The sequence below is a fragment of the Camelus bactrianus genome, chromosome 25, assembly GCF_048773025.1.
Source record: "Camelus bactrianus isolate YW-2024 breed Bactrian camel chromosome 25, ASM4877302v1, whole genome shotgun sequence".
Classification (NCBI taxonomy): Eukaryota; Metazoa; Chordata; class Mammalia; order Artiodactyla; family Camelidae; genus Camelus; species Camelus bactrianus.
In genome coordinates this window covers 38,222,075-38,246,273 of record NC_133563.1, presented here as the reverse complement: position 1 = coordinate 38,246,273, position 24,199 = coordinate 38,222,075, and the positions used below count along the sequence as shown (strand labels likewise).

The 24,199-nt window shown below is 59.5% G+C and overlaps 2 protein-coding genes across 11 annotated transcripts; both read left to right on the top strand.

Moving 5' to 3' along the window:
• Window positions 1-280: 280 nt before the first annotated feature.
• Window positions 281-8,007, top strand: NRBP2 (nuclear receptor binding protein 2). Of its 5 annotated transcripts, XM_074352838.1 has the most exons (18): window positions 290-712; window positions 1,207-1,329; window positions 1,397-1,498; window positions 1,587-1,676; window positions 1,849-1,889; window positions 1,992-2,086; window positions 2,230-2,253; window positions 2,326-2,409; window positions 2,501-2,556; window positions 2,654-2,749; window positions 3,786-3,918; window positions 4,041-4,143; window positions 4,237-4,287; window positions 4,366-4,501; window positions 5,454-5,507; window positions 5,582-5,645; window positions 5,748-5,803; window positions 5,892-8,007. In XM_074352838.1, exons 1-18 carry the CDS (start codon window positions 596-598, stop codon window positions 5,958-5,960), a joined length of 1,494 nt encoding a protein of 497 aa, XP_074208939.1. In that variant the 5' UTR covers window positions 290-595; the 3' UTR covers window positions 5,961-8,007. The 5 variants fall into 5 exon arrangements, with proteins under 5 accessions (XP_074208940.1, XP_074208936.1, XP_074208937.1 ...); XM_074352836.1 differs by having other exon boundaries at window positions 286-712; window positions 5,582-5,803; XM_074352837.1 differs by having other exon boundaries at window positions 286-712; window positions 2,230-2,409.
• A 2,957-nt stretch (window positions 8,008-10,964) lies between these two features.
• On the top strand, window positions 10,965-23,883 carry PUF60 (poly(U) binding splicing factor 60). 6 transcript variants are annotated; one of them, XM_074352830.1, is made up of 12 exons: window positions 10,965-11,335; window positions 15,997-16,074; window positions 18,384-18,479; window positions 18,591-18,680; window positions 19,619-19,669; window positions 21,731-21,892; window positions 21,964-22,056; window positions 22,200-22,413; window positions 22,500-22,690; window positions 22,826-22,961; window positions 23,133-23,368; window positions 23,456-23,883. In XM_074352830.1, exons 1-12 carry the CDS (start codon window positions 11,312-11,314, stop codon window positions 23,753-23,755), a joined length of 1,671 nt encoding a protein of 556 aa, XP_074208931.1. In that variant the 5' UTR covers window positions 10,965-11,311; the 3' UTR covers window positions 23,756-23,883. The 6 variants fall into 6 exon arrangements, with proteins under 6 accessions (XP_074208931.1, XP_074208930.1, XP_074208934.1 ...); XM_074352829.1 differs by having other exon boundaries at window positions 10,969-11,335; window positions 15,994-16,074; XM_074352833.1 differs by lacking the exon at window positions 15,997-16,074 and having other exon boundaries at window positions 10,971-11,335.
• The last annotated feature ends 316 nt before the right edge of the window (window positions 23,884-24,199 follow it).

The following is a 24,199-nucleotide window of genomic DNA, read 5'->3' as shown; positions in this document are numbered from 1 at the left end:
AAGAACTGGGCAGGGCCGGTCCGCGCGCGCCGCCGCGCACCCAGGGAGGCCCTGACGGACCTGGTTCTAGGCCGTCACGGAAAGCTCCGGGTCCGGCCAGCTCGACTCAGGCTGGTTCCCGGGCCTCCTCTCGCTGCAGCCAAGAGCCGCAGCTCCCTCGGGGCTCCAGGCCGGGACCGCGCAGCTTCGCGGGGCGGGGCCCTATACGTGGCGGGCGGGACCTCTCCAGGGCGGGGTCCGCGAGGCGGGGCCTTGGAGGATCAGGGCGGGGCTCGTGGGCGGGGCCCCGTCTGGGGCGGGGCCTTGGCCGAGGACAGGTGGGACATCTGCCAGGCGCAGCGAGGCTCTGCATTCCGCGGGGAAGCTCCACTCGAGCTCCGGCCCGGGGAGGCAGCTCTGGCGGGGTAGGCGGGCTCCACCCTCAGGCCGGTCGCGCGCCCGCGCCTCTCAATTCCCGGAGCCGGGGTTGGGGCTCCAGGGGGTGGTGGCGGCTCCGCTCCCAGCTGGGCGCCTGGGCGCGGGGCCAGGACGGGCGGGGAGCGGCGGCGCTCGGCGGTGGATCGCGCGGAGGGCGGCGGCCTGGGCCCGCCGAGCCATGGCGGCCCCGGAGCCGGTGCCGAGGCGGAGCCGGGAGCGGGAGGACGAGAGTGAGGACGAGAGCGACATCCTGGAAGAGAGCCCGTGTGGCCGCTGGCAGAAGCGGCGGGAGCAGGTGGGCACGGTGGGGCGGGGCGAGTCGCCGCCCTCCTCGGGCTGAGGGACCCCCTGAGGCCACGCAGGGCCGTGCGAACTCTGGGGAGCCAGGAGGCCCGAAACCACTCTGCAACCTCGCGCAGGTGACCCCCTTCTTGACTGGCCCTTGCACTCCTTTAGCCTGGCCCCCGCATCCCAGTGAGGAAGCCCTGATTTCCTAAGGGCCAGTCTCCTGAAGCCACCTTCCCGTACCTCTGAGACCAGCTGTTAGCCCCCTGGGATGAGCCTCAACCCCCTGAAACGTGCCCCAAATCCCCTCAGCCCAGCCCTGGACACCACCCTTCTCCTGGCCCAGCCCTCCTCAGGCCCCCCAGCTTCCCACCAGAGCAGGCCAGCGCCTGCATCACATGCTTGGGCCCAAGGGAAAGGATAAGAGCAGAGACCAAACCCCGCCCTGTGCTCTTCTCCCCACATGCATGCCCACACACCCATGCGCCCCACCCCCACCACCAGGTGAACCAGGGGAACGTGCCCGGGGTCCAGAGCACCTTCCTGGCCATGGACACGGAGGAAGGGGTGGAGGTGGTGTGGAACGAGCTGCACTTCGGTGACAGGAAGGCCTTTGCCACCCATGAGGTAAGGCCCACTGCCACCTCCCCGACCCCACCTCCCATCACCCTTGTGACCACCCTCCCCTTCCCAGGAGAAGATTCAGACCATGTTTGAGCAGCTGGCTTTGGTGGACCACCCCAACATTGTCAAGCTACACAAGTACTGGCTGGATGCCTCTGAGGCCCGAGCTCGGGTGAGCTGCCGGGCAGGACGGGTGGGGGGAGAGGCGCAGCTGGAGGCACCTGCAGTTGGTGGAGTCCGTGGGCCTGCCCGCCTCGCAGGTCGTCTTCATCACAGAGTACGTGTCATCAGGCAGCCTCAAGCAATTCCTCAAAAAGACAAAGAAGAACCACAAGGCCATGAATGCCAGGGTATGGGGAGTGGGCTGGACGCATCAGGGCAGGATGGGCTCCACGCACTGTTTGGTGTGGAGAGGGTGAGGGGTGGAGAGCGGTTTTGGGGACAGGAACTGGCTTGGGCCGGGGCAAATCAGGCCCAGCTGGCTTTCCGCCCACCCACCCCACGGAGTCCATCCACCGCCAGGCCTGGAAGCGCTGGTGCACGCAGATCCTGTCCGCGCTCAGGTGAGGGCCTGGGTTTGCCGGAGCGCCTACCCCACAGTACCCCCACCTCCCTGACCCGGTACCCCTGACCCGGCTCCACCTGCTGTCACCTCCTGTCCCCAGCTTTCTGCACTCCTGCAGTCCTCCCATCATCCATGGGAACCTGACAAGTGACACCATCTTCATACAGCACAACGGCCTCATCAAGATTGGCTCTGGTGCTGGCAGGGTGGGGCTAGGGGTGGGGGCAGATTGGGGGTAGGGGGCAGGGCTGGGAGGCCTGTCAGGAATGGAGGGCAGAGGGTGCCCAATGCCCCACCAAGTTGACGCCCGCTCTTTCTCTCCGCGGTGACCGGCTCAGTGTGGCACCGAATCTTCTCCAATGGTGCGTGGGGACCCTCGGGGGATGGAGGGCCATGGAGAGGTCCAGCCTGCTCATCCCCTGGACTCTCCATAGTGCTCCCGGACGATCTCCGAAGCCCCATCCGCGTTGAGCGGGAGGAACCTCGGAACCTGCACTTCTTCCCGCCAGAGTACGGAGGTGAGTCCGGGTGCCCCGCCCCACTGCGCCCCTCCCTGCCCTGTGTGCACCGCACGCGCTGTACTCGCCCTGACTTGCTCTCTCCTTTCAGAGGTTGCTGATGGCACTGCTGTAGACATCTTCTCCTTTGGGATGTGTGCACTGGAGGTACCAGCCCCTTGGCCTCCGGGCGTCCTCCCAGCCAGCTCCACCCATCTCACCTGTGCTGTCCCTTGCACATGCCTGACCTTGCCCTGCCCTCCAGATGGCTGTGCTGGAGATCCAGGCCAATGGGGACACCCGGGTCACAGAGGAGGCCATCGCCCGTGCCAGGCACTCCCTGAGTGACTCCAACATGCGGGTAAGCTGCTTTCCTTTCCCCTCTCAGCTGGCTGTCAGTGTTCCAGGTGGGGCCGGTGAGGCGCTTTGGGCAGGCCTAGAGGCACAGCAGGTCAGTGCCAGGCCCGCTGCACAAGCTCTCACCCCTCACCCCTACAAGGAGGGCCTTACTGGGAGTGCATGTTGAGTTCCAGACCTGAAGGCTCTCAAGGCACAATCTAAGCACAGAGAAACCAGAGAAGCACTCCCTATGTGGGCACAATTTTTATACCCATTTTATAGATAAAGAAACTGAGGCTCTGGGAGGCTTTAGAGTGAGTGGTGGGGCCTGTGTTTGCACCCCGGTCTGCCTGACTCCACACCCCTGCATGGAAGGCTCCAGGAGATAGACTAGAAATTATGTGGTCCCAGCTTGGGAGGGGTGGGGAGTGGGCAAAGGGCATATGAGATGGAAGCTGCATCCACAACCTCTCTGCAGAGTCTAGCGACTGTCTGGCATAACCACACAGCCTCTGGGGATGGGAGGGGAGTAATGAGGCCTGGATGGACAGGAGAGGCAGTGGAGGGCATGGATCTGGGGCCGGCACAGACCCATCAAGCTCATCTCCAGAGGAGGGCCTGACCTGAGGCAACAGAAGAGGGGTGGGCTGTAGGTAGGTGGGCTCGTGCTGGGCTGCACTGCCCTCCAGGGGCTAAGCTGCCTGCCAGCACTCTGCCCAGGCCCAGGGGTGCAAGACAGGGGCTGGTGTCCTCCGTCAGCAGCACAGACTTCACCTATGAATTGGAGGTGACAGTGCCTGCTCCCCACTATTTTTGTGAGGGTTATCGAAAGTAGAACATGGGGAGTTCTGCCCTAGGACAGCCTTGAGTGTCCTGTCTGCAGAATCAGGCCCCGGCCTGGCCACTGACAGGTTGCCTCTCCCTATGCACGTTCCTGCATGAAGTCTCCCGTGGGGGTTGGACCCCTGGGGTCTGGGGACTTCAGCGGCTTCCTCTTCTCACTGTGGGGCCACAGAAGAGAGAATCTACCTAGTTCAGCGTCCTCTCCACACCCCCAGGAGTTCATCCTCTCCTGCCTGGCCCGGGACCCTGCCCGCCGGCCCTCTGCCCACAACCTCCTCTTCCACCGTGTGCTCTTCGAGGTGCACTCGCTGAAGCTCCTAGCAGCTCACTGCTTCATCCAGCACCAGTGTGAGGGGCAGGCCAGCCTGGGGGTGGGCCCGAGGGCCTGGGGTCGGGATGCAAAGGGCCCCCCCCCCCTCAGGACCTCGTGCCTCAGGGTCCGCTGCTCTGAGTGCTCCTGCGGCCTGCAGACCTCCTGCCTGAGAATGTGGTGGAGGAAAAGACCAAGGCAATGGACCTGCATGCAGTCCTGGCAGAGATCCCCCGGCCCCACCGGCCCCCACTGCAGTGGCGGTGAGTGGCCTGCAGTCCTGCCCTCTCCACCTGGTCCTGCCCCACTGGCAGGGCAGGCAGGCCACCTTCATGCACTTCTCACACCCCTACCAGGTACTCAGAGGTCTCCTGCTTGGAGCTGGACAAGTTCCTGGAGGATGTCAGGTGAGGGCTGGAGTGAGGCTGGGGAGCAGGCAGCTGTTGGCCTGAGCCCCTAGCCACCCCCCCCAACCGTGTCCCCAGGAATGGGATCTACCCACTGATGAACTTTGCTGCTGCTCGGCCCCTGGGGCTGCCCCGTGTGCTGGCCCCACCACCCGAGGAGGCCCCGAAGGCCAAGACCCCAACGCCAGAACCCTTTGACTCGGAGACCAGAAAGGTCAGCCTCTGCCCCTGCTACACAGGCCTGCCCACTGCCCAGAGGGATGTTTTCCTTGGGGCTTCAAGTCCCCTGGGCCGCTCTCCTCCAGGCTGCTGGAGACCAGGTCCTGGCTGACCCCTTTGTGGGGCTTGGGGGTGGTAGTACAAGCTGGGATTCCCCACTTCCCCGAGGCTCCCACAGACCCCTTCCTCATCCCTGCTGCCTGCCCCAGGACATGCTGCCGCTCTGATCCCACCTCCTTGGTTTGCTGACTCCCTGGCCGTTGTGCCATGGTGTGTCCTCCAAGACCCCCAGGCATTGTGTTTGCCCCCACCACTCCTTCTGCAGGGCTCCCTCCCAGCCAGGGGCCTCCCCTGTCAGCCTGCGCCCTCTCTCCTGTTCCCTGTCCACACCCCCTGGGTTCCAGAGGCTCTGGCTTTGGCCTTGGGTGTGTCTCTGTGGTCACCGCCCTGATTTGGGCCACCTCGGTTCCCCAGCTGGGCGCTGCACCAGCCCCCAGCCTGCCTCCCTCCTGGCTCTTCTCTGCAGTGCAGCCAGAATTTATGTCCCAACAGCCACAGCTGCCTACAGAGATTGGGGGGGTCCTCAGCCTGACCCCTGGCACTCTAAGCCCTGGTCCTGGTGGCACCCTACTTCTGCTCTGTCACATCCCTGCCAACATCTCTCTGCCCCCGCTTCCCACAGCTCTTTGTTCAGGTGTTCTCTCCACTTGTGAAAACTCCTATTCATTTTTCAGTACCCGGCTTCAATGTCTACTCGTCTGGAAGTTTTCCTTAACTCACCAGGCTGCTAGCAGTGAGATGTGCTTTCTAGGCTCCCCTTAGAGGTTTCTTCCATTTCCAGTCTTTGCTACCCCTTCTGGGCCCCTTTGAGGCAGTATTTGCTCTTGCTGCTTAGTTTCTGAGGCCCTGCCTTTGTGAGTGACCTTGGCCTCTCCCCCCTACCCCAGGTGATCCAGATGCAGTGTAACCTGGAGAGAAGCGAGGACAAGGCCCGCTGGCATGTGAGCGTGGGGCACCAGGGAGGGGGAGGGGCAGGGCGGGCTCCTGGAGCCAACTGAGCCTCCTGCCTCCCCAGCTCACTCTGCTTCTGGTGCTGGAGGACCGGCTGCACCGGCAGCTCACTTATGACCTGCTCCCAAGTAGGCTGGACGGAACCTGGGCAGGGGCGGAGACAGGGCTGCTCAGGCAGGGCTGCAGCCTCACCCCTTGTCCCCACTCCCCTGCCCTCGCCCCTGCCACAGCCGACAGCGCCCAAGACCTCGCCACTGAGCTAGTGCACTACGGCTTCGTCCATGAGGTGTGCAGGCTGGGTGCAGCTAGCCTGGGAGGGTGCGCAGGGTGAGACACGCCCCTCCATCCCCCCATGCCTCCCTCTCACCCTGCAGGATGACCGGAGGAAGCTGGCTGCCTTCCTGGACAGCACCTTCCTCAAGTACCGCGGAACTCAGCCGTGACCTTGATCGTGCACCTCAGTCCCCCAGCCCCGGGAACCAGACTTCTCAGCCCATGGCCCATTTGGGGAAGCTCAGCATTGGCCCCTGGGTCAGGGTGGGGGACCAGGGGCTGCCTTCTGCCTGTGTGCCTGGAAGCTGTGGACCAAACACCTCTAGTGAGCTTCCAAGGGGCCCAGGGGTGGGCTGAGGGTGGTGGGGTTGGGCCCATCAGGGGGCGAGGGAGCCGGGGGTGGGGGTAGGGAGAGTGGCTAGGCCCCGCAGGTCCTTAGGATGCAAGGAGCCAGCCTCCATGCAGCCAGCATCCCTCCCACCTCCTTCATTTCCGGGCCTCAGTTACATGCCAGACACTGGTCAGTGACCAAGCCCTTGGTGTGAGGGTACCTGGACTGCGGGGAGCCACGGCACAGTGCTGGTGGTGGGGGTCAGCCCTGGACAGACGTATGCCTGGGGAGACAGTCCATCCCATGTTGGTACCACAGACCCACACAAGGAACCACCACCACCTTCATCGAATGGTAAAGCACCTGCAGGTCTGTCAGGCACGCCGCTGAGCGTGGGGCAGGGCCATGACCTGGCAGGGTAAGCAGAGGGCAGAGACACTCGGAGAAGCCCAGGTTCCCAGCTCCAGGGGGCTTTGGCCCCCACCCCCCCGACCCCCTGTCCAGGGGAAACCCCCTCTGGAGCCCCTCAGACTCTCCACTGCAGCTGCCTCCGCGACACTCTCCTGTCTCCTGCAGCTCCTCCTGAGGGCTGTTTTTCTCCTCAGGCCTCAGCCCAGAGTGGGCAGGGTCAGGTGTCCTCCCCGCCCACCTCCTCTCCAGCCCGCCTCTCTCATCTCCTCCCAGGCAGCTGCCTCCCTGGGTCCTAAGGATGTCAGTTCCTGGTTCCCAGTCTCTCCCCATTGCCCTAGCCTCAGTTCTCTTGGACCAGCCTCTCTCCATTTTCAAACTTAATCATCCTCAAACATTTTAATCTGCGTGGATAAATTCAGTGCATTCAGGTTTCTTTTTAAGCGCTTCAAATGTCAAACATGAAAGGCTTACCGCTGTATTAGTTCTCTGTTGATATAAGAATTTACTACAAACTCAGTAGCTGAAACCAACACATTTCTATAGTTCTGTAGGTCAGAGGTCTGCCAGAGATCCCACCAGACTAAAACCAAGGTGTTAACAAGACTGCATGTCTTTGTGGAGGTCCTGGGGGAGAACCCATTGCCTGCTCCTTCAGGTTGTTGGCTGGCAGGTGTCAGGCATGGCTCTGGGCACTGGGCAGGAACTGATCTCCTTGCAGTGATGGGGCTGAGGTCCCCATTCCTTGCCTGCTGTATACTGAAGGCCATTCTCAGCTTCTAGAGGCTGCCACATCCCTTGGCTCATGGCCCCTTCCTCCATCATCAAAGCCAGCAACATCAGGTTGAGTCTTTCTCATGAGCTATGTCTGCTTTTCTGCAGGCAAGAAAGCTTCAAGTGACTAAGTTAGGTCCATCAGATAATCCAGGATAAGTTCCCCACCTCAAGGTCCTTAATCTTAATCATATCTGCAAAATTCCTTTTACTGTGTGAAGTAACATTCACAGGTTCTGGGGTTAGGACATGGACATCTCTGCAGGGGCGGTGGGGGGGCTGTGACCCACCCACAACATTGCCCTAGCCAAAACCCAGAACACTTTGCTAAGGCATTCAAATAATTCCACGTACAAATAAATACAGTGAATCTCAAGCTACCTTAAACATGCCAATACTCTTTACAGAAGTATTCAAGTTCTCACACCTTTCAACTTAAAATTACAGTCTGAAATCACTTTCACATCCAGCCGGCAGTCCTGACGCTAAGCTGTCTGATTCTGCACCTTCTTAAATGGTGAGAGTGTCAAGTGTGCGACAGACTGCCGGCAGTTAAACTGAGCTCAGAAGGGCCGGTGCTACCATTGCTTCGTGTAATGTCTGTGCTGAGGCTTTCATTTTAACATTTATCTTTTCAAAGCTATATATATATTATTTTTAACGTGGAAGTTTTTTAGACCGGTAATAAATAAATAATACATGCAGTCTCCAGCCCTGATCCTTTCCAAACTCAACTCTCTTAGCTGTTCCTTCAGGTGTTTAAAAAATGCATGTTTCTTATTGGGTTTTCTACATTAGGCATTCAGTGTCCTTGTGGTGTCCTCTGGGAGAAGGGGAGTCACTGGCCTCCCTCCTGACCAGCAACATCCCAGCGTGACAGATGTCTGTGCAGGGTCGTGGGTACTATCACAGCTTCACTCCCAAGGTCCCGGCAGAGAACGCAGTGTCCTAGGATTGTATTTGATTTCTTGCACAACTTTTTGTTTTCCCTGCAGTTAATAATTGCCTATTGGGGGAGCTTAGTTTTCTACACACGTCTCACTGAGTCCCCGGATTCTCCTGCAGAAGTGTGGACCTCCTCTCAGTACTTGGGGTTTGTTGCATAATTGACCACTTTCATCTTTTCCGGGAGCCCCCACCCCACCAACTCCCTGCCCCAGACTTGTTCTGGGGCCTGAGGCCCAGCTGTTGGCAGGGGCTGCTCCTTCACCAGCGTCCTTTCTCTCGTGTCTGGATCCCTGCTTTCCTCTTCCTTCATTGGCTCTCTGCTGAAGGAGGAAAACCCTCCCAGTTCCCTGAGAGGACGCACAGGGGGTTGTGGCGTCTTTGCCCATTTGTCCTGATTCCACTCTCAAGTCCGCTTGTGGGTGTAGCTCGGCACAAATGCGGGCTAGGCTGAAGAGGACTTCTTCCCAGGATTTTGAGGGTATCATGTCATTTCCGTCTAGTCCCAAGAACTCCCATGCCTTTCGGAATTCTGACCCTTTGTGACTTCTCTCTCTCTCTCTGGATTTTCTCTTTACCCAAGTACCTTGGAAATTTTCAATGTTGTTTTGATGTAGACCTTTTCTTTCATCTGTTGTCCAGAGATCCCAAACCTTCAGTTCTAGGAAATTTTCTCTGCCTTTTTGGTATTTCTTTCCTCTCCTCATTTTCTGGAACTCTTAATTAGATGTTGGACTTATTTTTTGAGTGCTGGTTCAGGGCATAGGCTCTGCAGCCCCTCTGCTGCTTCACTCTTGCTGTGTGATATTGGGCTGTGCCTCCACTTCCTCACCCGAAAAATGGGGATAATAATTGTACCCACTCCATGGGGCTGCTGTGAGGTTGTGCAAGTTCGTTTTGAACAGGAAGGGGAGCAGTACACAGAGCACAGGAGAGCTCTGAATGCTTCAAGGCCTGATCTCACAGGGGAACCTGCCACGAGGGAGAAGCAAAAGCACCCCCTCCCCCGTGGTGGTGGCAGGTCCCAGCCAGCCCCGCCTTGTGAAGACCGCTGAGATACCAGGCCAGTTCCAAGTACTGGGAGGACTGACCAGTGTGCTTATGGCTCCATTCGCTGCTTTCTGGCTGCATGGTTTTTGTTGTTGTCATTCATTCTGAAAGATTTCCACTTTATCTTTCAGCCCTTCTCTTTAACTGTTAATTTGCCTCTCGTATTTTTCATTTGTAAGTGCTCTTTCTCATCTGCTGAATGCTCTTTCCTTATAGCCTCTTTTTAGTTTTTTTTATTACTATTTTTGTTGCTTTTTAGAGGGAAGTAATTAGGTTTGTTTGTTTATAACGGAGACACTGGGGATCGAACTCAGGACCTTGTGCATGCTAAGCACCACATGCTCCACCTCTGAGCTATCCCCTCCCCGCCATGGCCTCTTATTGTTTCTGGATGCAACATCCTCTCTAACATCTCTGAGGACACGGTTTTAGCTGTTCTCTTTTCCTTCTTCTGCTTGCTTTATTGGCTCTGTTCATTGAGTCCCCTCCCCTTTTCCTTTTTTGCTTTTGTCCTCTTCCTCACATGTCTGGTGATCCTGGGTTGCCCAGTTGCATTTAAGGGCGAGATGAGATGATCTTAGTGGTTGGGGCTTATTGCCTGGTGAGTGTGGAGGTCAGGGATCTAGCCAGGCCATTCTCCTGACTACCTCCCAGCTGCCAGGCTTTCCTTTTGAGTTGGAAGCTACTACAGAGAGGTGCACTTCTCTTTGAGGACTGTGGGTGACACGTGCTGGGGGCCAGGGCTGGACGTGGCAGACAGGGTGGGGATTTCACCTATTCCCCCACTTACGGAATAGGACATGCCCTCAATGGCCAACCCTGAAAGCGCCTCTGCTGGCTCACCTCCCAGCCACTGCAGGTAGAGGTTGAGGTCTGGAGTCTCTTTTCACAACTGCACTTTCATGAGCCACCTCTTGGACTTGGACACTGACCTCCAGTATGCCCAAGCAGCTCCCACCGTCCACTTTCTCCAGTTTCACAATAGTCCACCTGTTTGTCTTCAGGGGTTTCTGACTTTATAAAATCCTTTCCCTATCATTTTAGAGGGAAGGGAGATGAGGAAAATATTGTCGTATTTTGCTAGGGGCGTCTGTATTTCATGTTACACTCTCCCAGGATTGAGAAGAGACCTGCCTAGCTGGGGGAGACACCTTGCTGCCTCAGGCAGACTAAAGTTGCTAAGCTGGCACTCTCAGGGCCTGAGCTTCACTGAGTTAGGGTCTTCGGACTGGGTGTGGCAGGCAGCAAACGTCCGGGGCAGCTCCACGCCAAGGATGGACACCTGGAGCCTTCAAACAGTTCGGGAACTAAGGAGATTCCCGCGCATGCCTTTCCCACGGGACTGGGTCACAAGCCTGTCTCTCACCACTGTCTCTACGACGCCATCAGTTTTAAGATGCACTACTGTTTTATGAACCACTACGAAAGAGAAAATGCTGCCAATTAAGTGAGGACACCCCATCCATGGGTAGGCACATTCAGAGCTGTTATGATGCAAAGGAGATGCATCTCGCAATCTGAGTCTGAAATACAGCGATTCTTTGTCACCTTTCTCAACTCACGCCCTGGAGGGGATCCGGCCGTCCTGTGCCCTGCCTCGGGCGCCAAGGAGGGCCATCACCTACGTCTTCCTGTGAAGGAGGCTGAGAAATGGAGCGGCAGCCAGAGGGCAGCGAGGGGGCGAAGCGACAGCGTGATGGGGCCGGACTGACACCGGCGGAGGGTGGGGCGGCGGAGTGCGCCGGCCATCGCCCCCGCCCCCGACAGCTTCCCCGACAGCGTTCCGCGCCTCCGACCGCGCCCCGCCCCTTCCGGCCGCCCTTCTCCGAGCGTTAACAGTCTCTCCCGGCACCGGAAGCTCATTCCCTTTTCCTTCCACGTCTCTGGAGAAAGCACCTTTTATCGCGAGAGTTCCATCCTTCCGAGGGCGTCTTCGCCGGCGCCCAGATAGCGCGAGACCGCGGTAGAAGCCGAAGCGTGTGGCGCGCGCGCGACAGCCGCGACGGGCGCAAGATGGCGACGGCGACCATAGCTCTAGTAAGTAAAACCCCCGTGACCGCGGGCCACTATTCACGTGGCGGGAGCGGGTTGTCGGCCTGGCCTGGGCGCCGAGGGCTCCCCGGGGACGCGGCGGTCTTTCCCGGGCCCCGCGCAAGCTCCCGCGGCCTTTGGCCGCGCGAGGCGGGGGCGGGCACGAGGCTGGGGGCTGGCCTGCGGCCGCAGCTTCCGGCCCGCAAGCTTGAACTTCCGGCGGCCAGAGCGGGAGGGTCTCGGGCGGCTCGGGCCATAGCTGCGTCTTGGGGGCCCAGTCGCTCCCGGAACCGGGTCTTTTTGCGGTGCGGCGGGCCAGGCCCCAGCGGGCGGTCTCAGGGTGGGGTCCGGCGGCCGTCGTTCCCTTCCGCCGACGGGGTGCGACTGTGTCCACGACTTGAAGGCGGAGCTCCTGAGAGTGTTGGCGTCTCTGCTCCCGCCTCTGTGAAGGGGGCCGCTGAGCGTGCGGGGGCTTGTAGGAGGGGATCCGGGCCTGGTGAGGAAGGTGGCCTTGGTTTCTTGCGTACACAGTTGTGAATCTGCTCTCCGCAGATATTCAGCGGAGAATGGTTACCAGCTAACAAGGGCTCCATCCTGCAGTTCCCACTCAGAAAGGGAAGACGTGATTTCTCATTACATGTTTCTTGAGCATTCACTTTGTCCCAAGTACTGTGCGAGGATTGGGAACAGTGGGGAACTAGAGGCAGCCCTTGCCCTCTTCGGGGGTCTAGTGGGCGCTGGAGACCAGTTCCCGCCCCGGGTGTCCATATACTGGGTTCCTAGAGGAGCCGTGCTGGGGGAGTTGGGAGGGTAGGGGGTAGGGTGTGGACACCCAGAATAAGGACTCCTTCCAGCCCTGCTTAGTGCTCACCTCCCTGCAGTCACGTGGAGTGATTAGCATAGATGGGCAACCACAACACTTCCGTGGTGAAGTCTTCCCTCACTCTTCTTCCTCCCAGGCTTACGCGACTGACTCCCTTCCTGGACCCTTCACACGGTTCTTCATCCCTTTGTTTACCTGCCACCCTCCCCCTAACCTGTACTCAGACTGATGTGGTGAGGCCTGTTTGAGAAGGCAACTTTTGTAGGTGGCAGGAGGCTGAACAGATAGGAGAGACATCTGAGGGTCAGGGAGTGTATTTAGACTGCCTTGGCCAAGCCCTGAGGTGGGGGCTGACACCCAGTGAGGGGGCTGAACCTGTTTTACTGGGGCAGAAACTGACTCCCAGTGAGAGAGAGGCCCCAGGCTATGAGGAGGGCCCAGTGTGTGATTCTCAGGTCTGGCCAACGTCTTTTTCTTTCTGCCACATCTTGCTTCCTGTTGAAGCCGCAGAAGCAACTACCTTTGTGAGAGGAAAGTTAGAGAAGAGGGAAAGGTTAGGACTTGGTGACTGTGAAGTCACCAGAGTTGGATGGTGAAGGGAGGGAGGCTTGGAGACAAGGACCAAAACTCCTGGGAAAGTGGAGGTGGAAAAGACGCCAGTGAAGGTGGGTGCCTCGTCTCCCCAGGCATCACAGAGCTGCATGCACACCATGCCCCGGCCTTGGTGGGCGCTGGAGGCTGGAGCCTGCAGCACCCTTGCTCATGGGGCCTGAGGTGGGAATTGTAGCTCAGCTCTGCTGTGGCACAGTGCCAGATGCAGGTGGCCTCTTAGTAGTGGACGTGAGCAATAAGCCTGAACTCTAAGCTGGGGTTTTCAATAAGAATGTTCAGTGCCCATCTGAGTCCTCAAGAGGTTAATGTATGTATATTAGTAGGCACATATAAATTGTAAAGATCCAGGCTTACCTCATCAGCTTCTGGAAATGAGGTCCAGCCTGTGGTCTAACACGTTCCTTTTCTAACTTTTTGAATGGATAGGCTTCTAGAAGGCTTGTCTTCTTTTCTACTGTCCTTGTTGGGCGTAGCAAGAGCATGTTCTGTCTGGTGGTCCATGCATGCTGAGCAGTGTTGGTTTGCTGTCTTTGTTTAGGTGGGGAGGTAATGAACTAGATTGATTGATTTATTGTTTAACGGCAGTAGTGGGGATCAAACCCAGGACCTCGTACCTGCTAAGCACACTTTGTGCCACTGAGCTATACCCTCCCCCCGGCTTGCTGTCTTAAGCTGTGCTTCAGCTCTCGTGGGAGGTGGGATGGAGGGGCACTGAACCCAGCTGACGGCGATCTGGTGGAGAAGAACCCAGGAGGATGCAGAAGTGCCTCTTCTCACTTGGGCTTGTCGTCCACCTGGCGGCTGCAGAACCCAGCCACAGCCTTTTCCTTTGACACCTGGATTTACTCCCACTTGGGATCATCATCCCTGAGTTCCACCTGGCAGGAGCTCTGGAACCCTCTCCTCTCCCCAGGGACACGTTAGCTTATTTTCTCCTTCTGTGGGTCCCGGCCCACATGTCATTTCAGAGAGGACTTCCCTGGCTGCTGTGGCCGAGTATGCCTTGTAGTCCCTTTCTTCCCACCCTGTGCTTGATTTTGCGCTTATTAGCTACAGACATGATTTCATGTAGGTGCTGGTTGGCATGTGTCCTGTCTTGTGCTGCATCTGCAGTGTCCAGCACAGAGCCTGGCCGTGCAGTGGACCGCATGGCACCATGTGAAGGGACCAAACAGAAGGCCCTGCAGTGGGGACTTGACTCTGGCTGTTATGATAACACTAATAATCACCAAACCCTATGGGTTGCTTGCCATGTACTGAGATTGCCTTAAGTATTTAGAGCTGCTCACCGAATCTTCCTGCCAGCCCCCGGAGGCAGGCCTGAAGAGCCCTACGCCTGGAGACATTAAGTACTTACTTTTCTGGTTTTCTAGTGGAAATAATCCTTTTGCCCTGGGCTGTTGATCAGTGGCAGGTTAGGAGTTTGTGTCCCAGAATCAAGGGGCTGCACCCCTCCCCCACCCCAGAGCGGGCTTCTTGCCCCTCAACGCACTGCTGCCTGGTGCTGGGGGCTTTATGACTGCACTGCCGGCTGTGTTCATTGCCCTAGGAGGCCAGCATGTGACTGGCTGTGAGGGTAGATGGCCATTTCCTCCAAGCTCTCTTAGCATCTGCTTGGAATGGACCCCTAGGCTCCATGGGCCTAGGGACTTTGTTTCTGCCATGAATGGGGTGACATGTCCTTTGTGGAGTCCCTTGTGGATTAAATTTTTCTGCGAAGTCTCTTCTAAGCTGTATTCTGATCTCAGTGCTGTCCCGGTTACTGTGTTGACTATTACAGTAATTTGGGAGAATAGGGAGTAATTTATAAATGTGCCCTTAAGTTGACCCTATTCACAGGGGTCTTATAGTTGGATTGCATCCCCAGACATGAAGAGGCCTCTTGCTATGGGTTTTAAGGGGCAGCCTCTGCTCTGGGTGTGTTCCAAGGGCTGCCAGGGGACTTGGGGGAAAGCTAGACTCTGACCCTGTTCCCAGATGCCGTTCACCCACTGGGTGGGGCCTGTGGCAGAGGGCCCCCCTTTCCTTGGTCTCTCTCTGGGGCACAGTGTAAGCAGCAGTGGTGCCAAGTTCAGAGGGGTTCTAGGCAAGTATCAGGGCTGGGTTGGCCACAGCCTCCGTGACACTGGCCATATCTCCAGTGCAGTTGGGTTGCATGCCGTCTCTCCTTTGAGGCTCGAGCTCCTGAGACATGCTCTGGCCATGTCAACCCAGCCTTTGGCTTTGTATGTGAGGCACCGAGGATGGGCATGGCTGCCCCCTGTGTTCCAGATGTCTGGGATGTGTCCTTGAGCTGAGAGTGAGTTTGTGCTGTGTGGCTTCTGAGAAGGTGGGGAAGGTCTCAAGGCCTTTCTGCTAAGATCTCATACCTGTGATGTTGTCCCCCTTCTGCCCTTGGCCTTTCTTTGCCCTGACACCCTGCTAAGCTGCGGCAGAAGCTCCTTCTTCTATTGGGCTGGCTTTTCATGGCAGTGCTCCATAGCCCCTCTTGGGGAGGGCTGGGTGTGGCCAAGCTCTTGTCCACTCTACTAGAGTTAGATAGCCCTGGGCAGTTTGCTTGGGGAGGGAGGCTTACATGTGCAGAACACCTGCCTGGCACTGCCACTCAGAGGGCAGTCCTCAGAGCTGTCTTCAGGAGGGGCGTGCCACCTGGCCCAGGTGAAGGCGTTGGGACTGACGCTGAGCTGTGGGTGGCCTAACGTACAGGGTACTAGAGAGGTGTCCCCGTCTGCTTCAGGAGGGAATGAGGGAGACAGCCATGTGTACCCTTGTCATCTTGTCCTCTCCGGCCTGGCCCAGCCTGCTAGCAGGAAAGGAACTGATCTTTAGGACCTCAGCTGTGTGGACAGAGAGCAGCTCTAGGCCCGGGGAGGGTGTCTTTCCTTTGGCCTGGGGCAGGAGCCCAGCTTTGCTTTCTCTCTGTCCCTTCTGGGGACTAGCTGCCAACTTGGGGCTGTCTCAGTTTCTCCTGTGGTTTCTGCCAGGCCAGCCCCTTGTGCCAGGGCGCTGGGCAGCTGCAGGTGTGCTGGAGGAATGGGCAGGGTGAGGTGGGATGGGGCAGCGTCAGGAATGTTCAGGGGCCAAATCAGAGCTGGTCCCTCCCTGTGTCCCTGCCTGGCTTCCCTTGCTGGTCCATGTGGAGCTCAGCTCTTAACTAGGGAAGGTGAGAGAGGGCCTGGGTGGCTGGGTCTTTTTAATGTCCGTTACAGCATCTCCTTCCTGCCTACAGCAGGTCAATGGCCAGCAAGGAGGGGGGTCCGAGCCGGCGGCGGCAGTGGTGGCAGCGGGAGACAAATGGAAACCTCCACAGGTACTGACCTTAAGCATTCTTGCCCTCAGGCCCGCCCGCCTGCCTGCCCGCCCGCCTGCCTGCCTGCCCACCCGCCTGCCTGCGTGTCCCTGGGCCCAGAGAGACCTGGCTAGGGATGGGGTGGGAGGAGCCCAAGGGACTCTTTTCTGCCTTCTGGGCGGAGATGCTTGTCTCACCAGCTGGCCAGCTTCCGGCCTGGCTCCAGCCTCCTCCTCCCTGCCTTCACTTAGCGTCTGCCCTGTTTCTGTGGTGCGTCACAGCCTCGTTTGTCTTCAGACACCAGGCAGATGGTGGTTATGGTCAGGTGGGGCATGCACCTCGGCCGGTGCCTGCACTTAGCCATTGGTGTCCTGCAGAAAGGCAGACGTGCTGTTGCAGAATATACAGAGTATTGTGAAGAGCCAGAGATACAGAGTTTCACTTTAGATCTCTAATTTGAATAAAACAGCAAAGCAAAATGACATATAAAACAAAGCACAGGTCTTGGGGGCTGGGACAGGGCTTCCAGCTGGGCGTGGGAGAGCCTGTCCTGTTCTGGTCGCCTGGCCCAGGGGTGTGTGTCCTTTTGGGGGAAGCTGGGCCTTGTCGCTGGGTAATAAGATTCTTTATGCTTCTCCATGGCAGCACCTGCCTCCAGAGGGTTCCCGTAGGGGCTCAACAAGGTGGCCTGGAGGCCTGTTGGGGACAGGCCTGCCAGCACACATGGGTGAGGGGCATGGTATGCAGCCTGGGTCCTGGGAAGTTATGGGGGCTGGAGCTGATGGGCAAGGGGGCCAGGTTGTCCCTCTAGCCAGCCCTCCCCGACCCTGGCTGGCTATCCAGCCAGCCATTGGTTGGGAGGAGAAGGGCCTTTTGTTTATCAAGACAAAGAAGAGATTGAAAAGTTGCTAAGGGGCTGAGAGGGGGTTGGCATTGATTACCATGGTGACAGCCTGCTCTCGAACCAGAGCCCCTGGCTCTTGGGCCTCTATTCCACTAAGGAGAACTGGGCTTGGGGCCAGCTCTGAGAGCAGAGAGGACAGCCTCCCAGGAGCTCGACTGGGTCACCAGAGGAGGGGCCTCCAGGGCTTTCTGCCCTTTGACCCTGTGCTGGAAACAAACCCAGCACTCCAGCTGGTTAGGATGGTGGTTTTGGGGGGTTGTGTCAGCCAGCCCCTTCCTGCCTCCTTTGTACTTCTGTCCTTGCTCATCATTCCTGTGCTGGGGGCCTGCCTCTCTTCTCTGCTGTCTTTCCCAAGGCTTGGTGCTGGGGGCTGCAGAACATCCCCTCTGGAGCAGCTGTTGGATAGTCAGGTGTGCTCTGATCCCTGACACAGTGCCCTCCTTGGTCTGGTGGCCGTGCTCCTCTTCCAGCTCACACAGTTGTGTTCCTCCCCCTGCAAAGAGCTTAGAAATGAATTTTGATGGAAGGCATGTAAACATAATCCTAGTAGCGCCCCTCTGGTCTGCAGTGGGCTGGGAGCCTGCCACCACTACCGCCAAAGCATCTCCTCGTCCCTGTGCTCGCCTAGGGTGCTGGCAGGTGTCCACTTTGGTGTTGCGCCCCCCACCCCCAATCTGATCTGCTCCTGGCTTCTCTTCCCGGGGCACTGAGGTCAGCCCAGGGAGGAGTTTGGCGAAAGTGGGCTGGAACCCTCCTTTGGGGCTGTCATGGCCTAGGACAGCAACTGTCCGGGCACTGTTTACAGTGTGCGGGGATGGGGGATATGGTACTGCAGAGAGGTGTGCTGGGAGGGAGGCCCTTGCCCATTCTTGCTCTCTGATTGGTCGCCAAAACCCATCCGGAGTAGGGAAACCGAGTCCGTGGCCATGGCTAGGGCCGTGAGAAGATGTGAGGGCCTGGGTGTCAGGCCATCCAGGAGTGAGTCCCAGTATATCCAGAGAGTTCTGGTCCCCACCCTTGCCTCGGAGACTGGCTGAGGCCAGCTCTCTCAGTGTGGGACAGGTTCCATGAGGGCTGGGCCCCTCTGACTACTTGCTGCCTGTCTTGGTGACACCTCAGGGGCCTGGGGCCTGCAGCAGCTCTGGGTTGGCCAAGGGCCCCCAGGGTACCTGCCTGCCTCAGTGTGTGTCCTGCTCGTCGTTCTGGAGGAGACAGGCCTGCGACAGGCATAGGGATGTAAGGTGGGCAGACCTGCGTCCAGGCCAGGCAGGAGAGAGTTTGTGCTAGGCCCTTTCTGTCTCTGGGGACGGGCTGAGCTGGAGGCCATGTGCAGTTGTAGGGGGAGATGGATTGGGTGGGGCTGCTGGAGCCCTGTGAAGGAGGTCTTGAACTGGTTCTTAATGACGTCCCTGCTCCCCACCACCAGGGGACAGACTCCATCAAGATGGAGAACGGGCAGAGCACAGCCGCCAAGCTGGGACTGCCTCCCCTGACGCCTGAGCAGCAGGAGGCCCTCCAGAAGGTGAGAGTGTACTTCCCGGGGCACCATGGTCCTGGGGAAGCAGTCGGGCAGAGGAAGGCCCGTCTCCCACAGGCCGGGCCCCCCAGTGCTCCTCACCACTTTCTCTCGCAGGCTAAGAAGTACGCCATGGAGCAGAGCATCAAGAGCGTGCTGGTGAAGCAGACCATCGCACACCAGCAGCAGCAGCTCACCAACCTGCAGGTGAGCTGCCCGGTCCCACCCTCCGGCTGTGGTGCTGGCTCCGCCGGAGGCCACCCGCCCTGCCTGGGCCGGGGAGCCTCGGCCACCCCTCCCCGCCACCTCCACCACCTCCTTTTCCTTCTCTTCCTTCTCTTGTGCCTGCGGCCGTCCCCACAAGGTGTCGTGGTGCTCGGTTTCTCAAGGACTCCTTCTTGGGACGCCCGGGTTTCTCCCTGAGGCACGAGTGGCCCAGCCTTCCCCACCTGTTGAGTGCCCACGGCCCCCTCCCACCCCTCCTCTGTAGGCCTGCGCCCCCTCCCTTCCCCAGGTGGCTCCTCTTCTTGGACTTCAGACTGTGGCTTCAGGTCACCCCTGAGCCCATGTGCCCTGAGGCTGCGTGGCTGGTGGTGCCACATGTAGAGGGGTTCCTCCCCACCCCCACGGCCTTGGATAAGCGCAGCCAGGCCCCCACCCCTGCTGCAGTGAGTCCCAACCACCGGCCCGGGGCCCAGGACTGAGAGGACAGGCTGGGGGTGCCTCCACGGGGCCCTGTTCTAGATGTGTGGCCGGAGGCTGCAGCAGCTGTGGGGAAGAGGACGGGGTGAGGCTGACTGGTCCCTGGGCCTCGAGCCCCTTGCCCCTTGCCCCTGCCCAACCCTCAGACATTCACTCTGCCAGGAAATGCTCTGGCTCTTCACCATGCTCCATCCGTTCCTCTTCTCCTCCTCCTCCCCCCCCTCCTTCTGCCCCCGCCGGCCAGGCTGTGGGGCGGGGCACCTGGGGCTCTGAGGCCCCCCCGGGCAGGTGCCGGCGGCCGGCCCTGGCCGGCAGTGTGGGAAGGCAGGTGGGCCTCCTGGCAGGGCGGGGACTCCGGGCCTTGCCGCTGTCTGCGTGAGGTGTGACGAGAGCGGAGACTGCTCGGCTCCAACAGACTGAACTCTGTCTTTACTGTCTTTCAGATGGCAGCAGTGACAATGGGCTTTGGAGATCCTCTCTCACCTTTGCAATCGGTCAATAGACATGCTCACTTCTTCCGGGGCTCATGTCCTTAGTCAGGGCTAGAGGGGGGCAGTGCAGCCCGCGTGCTGGGGACCTTGCTCCCCTAGCCGGCCCTGCCCGCCAGCTCGGGACGAGCGCAGCAGAGCGCCAGGCGTGGCGGGGCCAGTGGTGTGGGGGGCTCCCACCCCAGGACCGCCCCTGGGGAGGCCTGCATCTGCTCTGCTCTAACGAGGGCCCGCGTTAAAACTAACCGGCCAGGTAACTGCGGAGGGCAGCCGGCCAGGAGGGTAGCTGCCCATGCCAGGCCCACCTGCACCCATGCCGCCTGCACGCACAGGGTGCACCGTCCGGGCCTCCAGCTCTGCCAGTCTCCAGGCTGCTTGGGCTCCTGGGTTGGGGTCAGGCCCCCGAGGAGAGAAGGGTTTTATCTCACGGCCCCATCAAACCCTGGAGGGAGGACGGATGGATGGGTTGGGGGGCTGGGGGCACCCAAGCAAACGAGAGAGGGAAGGACAAGGACTTGGGCCTCGGGCCTGGCTGCAGCAAGGTGTAGAGGCCACCTGGCCGGGGAGCAGGCAGTGACTGTGGCTGTGGCCTTGGCTGCCATCAGCAGAGGAGTCTGGGAAGGAGGTGCCCCTCATCCCCCAGAGGCAGGCTAAGGAGGAGGCCAGGCCCCACTCTGGGGAGTCTGAAGGGGGAAACATGGCCTTCTCTGGGGTCCATCCCTGGGCATGCTGCTCTCATGGGGAGCCATGGCCCTGTCCTTGAGGGCCGGACAGACCCAGTGTTCTCTCTAGGAAGCGTCTGTCTGTGGGACAAGTCAGGGAGAGGGCTCTTGGCACACTTGCTGTTGGGGAGCCCACACTAAAGAGGAGATGTACTCCTATCTTGGGGAACTTTGACCTGAGGGGCAGATGGTTCCATGTCTGGGGTGTCTGGTGCGAGAGGGGACGTGATGCCACCTTTGGGGGGTGGTCCTTGGTCTCAGCAGGGAGCCTGAGGCCTATTTGTTAAGAGCCTAGTTTGAGGTGGGATGTCCTGTTTGGGGGAAAATCTAGTTTGGGGGAGATGTGGACCTTACTTTTAGGATCCCTTCTGAGTGATGGGGAGGCCTGGCCTAAACTGGGCCACTTGGTGTATCTAAAGAAACTGGCCTCTGGTTATAGGGAACCTTATGAGGGCACAGGATCCCCTGTCAAGGGGCTAGAACCAGGTCCCTGTCTCCTTGGCCTGCCCCAGGCCTGTGGTCTCCTCCCCAGGCCCAGCTCCTCCCGGTGGCCCACTGCAAGCGGCTCTGGGATCCTCCCTGCTCTGCCTGGCATGTGGTGCGTGAGGCAGCAGGGCGGGAGCACTGCTCCAGGGCATGGGGAGGTCCCTCTGCACAACTGCAGCTTGCCCCAGTGTGGAGGCAGCGTCTGCCCAAGCAGGGGCTTCTCCTTTTGGAGGCTCTGCCACTTCCCGCTGTCCCTAGGAGTAGGTTGCCCTTTTTGATGAGGGTTCACAGCACGGGGGCCTGCAGAGCGCCAAGCCCCAGCCCGAGTCGGCCCTGCGCCGGTGGCTGCTCTTCGTCTTTTCTCCAGGGAGCCCCTGTCCAGGCTCCTGACCCTCTCCCTGGGGTCTCTTCTGGGCGGTATCTGCCCTGTCTTCTGCCCCCTCTCTTGCCTCCACACCCGTGGGTCCCTGCAGCCTGGGCAGCTCCCCTTCCCTCTCTGTCGGAGCACTTGGCCAGGACCCTGGGAGGATCTCCCAGCCCACCCGGGTGCCTGGCCCCAGACTGGAGGGCGCGTGGCCCTGCCTTTGGACCACTGTCAGCTTTGCCAGTCTGCCTGGGACCCGGGTGGGCCAGGGTGTGTCCACGTCCTGCTTTTGGGCCTGGCTTTCCTTCCATGGGGTGGGGTCGTGCTGACCCCCACCACCCTGACTGCAGGGGCTGAGCCTGCACCACACTGCCGTGTGGGGAGCCCTCCCCACAGCAGAGCTCGGTGGGTGGGCCAGGAGGGGAATGGGCTGCCCAGCCTCCTGCCACCCCCTCACAAGCCAGTGGCTCTCTCTCCCCTTGTGTCCTGCTTCAGATGGCAGCTCAGCGACAGCGGGCACTGGCCATCATGTGCCGGGTCTACGTGGGCTCCATTTACTATGAGCTGGGGGAGGACACCATTCGCCAGGCCTTTGCCCCCTTTGGGCCCATCAAGAGCATTGACATGTCCTGGGACTCCGTCACCATGAAGCACAAGGTGAGAGTCGGTCTGCCCCACTTTGCCCCTGCCCTGGCTCTGCTGGCCTAACAATGTGTTCCTGTGTCCAGGGCTTTGCTTTCGTGGAGTACGAAGTCCCGGAAGCTGCACAGCTAGCCTTGGAGCAGATGAACTCTGTGATGCTGGGAGGCAGGAACATCAAGGTGAGGGCCAGGGAGGCAGAACTTGGGGTCGGTGTGTGGAGAGCTTTGTCTTTAGTCACCCAGGAGATGCACAGCAGTGCTGCCAGGAGCCTGAGTGACCAGGCTTGGCCTGACTGGGGGCTCTTCATCTGCCTCTCTCCCAGGTGGGCAGACCCAGCAACATAGGGCAGGCCCAGCCCATCATAGACCAGTTGGCAGAGGAGGCGCGAGCCTTCAACCGCATCTACGTGGCTTCTGTGCACCAGGACCTCTCAGACGACGATATCAAGAGTGTGTTTGAGGCCTTCGGCAAGATCAAGTCTTGCACGCTGGCTCGAGACCCCACAACTGGCAAGCACAAGGGCTATGGCTTCATTGGTGAGCTTGGGGAGGCGGGGGTGGGGGCGGGGGGGCGGGGACCCACCCGACACTGGTTGGCCCTCACTGCTGCTCCTGCCTTGCAGAATATGAGAAGGCCCAGTCGTCCCAGGATGCCGTGTCTTCCATGAACCTTTTTGACCTGGGTGGACAGTACTTGCGGGTGGGCAAGGCTGTCACACCCCCCATGCCCCTGCTTACACCTGCTACACCTGGAGGCCTCCCGCCTGCTGCTGCTGTGGCCGCAGCTGCAGCCACAGCCAAGATTACGGCTCAGGTGAGGGCTGGTGCAGTTGTGGGTTCAATTGTGGTTGACAGGCCCTCCCAGATCCTTTGGGGACTGGCTGTTAGAGTGGTTTTGAGTGGAGACAGCCAGACTGGGGACTAAGCACAGTGACCTTTCGGGTTGCAGGAAGCAGTGGCTGGAGCAGCAGTACTGGGTACCCTAGCCACACCTGGACTGGTGTCCCCTGCACTGACTTTGGCCCAGCCTCTGGGGGCTTTGCCCCAGGCTGTCATGGCTGCCCAGGCCCCTGGAGTCATCACAGGTGAGCCTGGGCGGGTCAGAGTTTTCCTCCTTCCCCTGCTCCTCTCCTCTGGGCCCGAAGCCCTTAATTAGCGGCCTGAGCCCTCCATGCCCCCAGCAGTTCAGCTGTGCTCCTTCTTGGGAATGGCAGAGGTGGGGAAAGTGACTACTGGACCTGGTGGATTTGCTGCAGGTGTGACCCCAGCCCGGCCTCCCATTCCGGTCACCATTCCTTCTGTGGGAGTGGTGAACCCCATCCTGGCCAGCCCACCGACACTCGGCCTCCTGGAGCCCAAGAAAGAGAAGGAGGAGGAGGAGCTGTTTCCTGAGTCAGAGCGGCCGGAGATGCTGAGTGAGCAGGAACACATGAGCATCTCAGGCAGCAGCGCCCGCCACATGGTGATGCAGAAGCTCCTCCGCAAGCAGGAGGTGGGCGGCGGTGCCGGCGGGTGGGGGTAGGGCTGGGCAGGATCGGGTGGTCCGGCTAGCCACAGCTCTCAGCTGTCCCTCCCACAGTCCACAGTGATGGTTCTGCGCAACATGGTGGACCCCAAGGACATCGATGACGACCTGGAGGGGGAGGTGACTGAGGAGTGTGGCAAGTTTGGTGCTGTCAACCGTGTCATCATCTACCAGGAGAAGCAGGGCGAGGAGGAGGACGCGGAGATCATTGTCAAGATTTTTGTGGAGTTTTCCATGGCTTCCGAGACTCACAAGGCCATCCAGGCTCTCAATGGGCGCTGGTTTGCTGGCCGCAAGGTGGTGGCGGAAGTGTATGACCAGGAGCGTTTTGATAACAGTGACCTCTCTGCGTGACCTTGGCCCCATTCCTTGGACTTAAAATTTTTCCTTGTTTCCTCTGGGTTTTATAGAGTGATTCTTGGTGGTATCTTGGGCCCAGCCGCCCAGCCTGTGGATAAAGGTGCAGATGCTGCTGGCCCTGAGCGTTGCTGTCTGACAGTGGTCTTGTGCTTTTTGGCTCCCGTGGGGGTTGGAGGGGCGTCAGGACAAGCCCGCGGGCTGTGCAGAGGCAGTGGGATTTGGAGGCCAAGAACTGAGTCTGGGGAGGAAGGCATTCACCAGTATCAGCAGGGGCTGCTTGGTTCCTTAGTACTGAGGGTAGCAGAGGACCCAGCCTGACGGGTAGGGGTGGCTTCCCTGGTAGGCGGGGTCTCCACTTCCACCTGCACAGGTAGTGCTGGGAGCAGGCTGGCCCAGAGCCCCTGAAGTCCCGGGATACATTGAGTCCACCAGACAAAC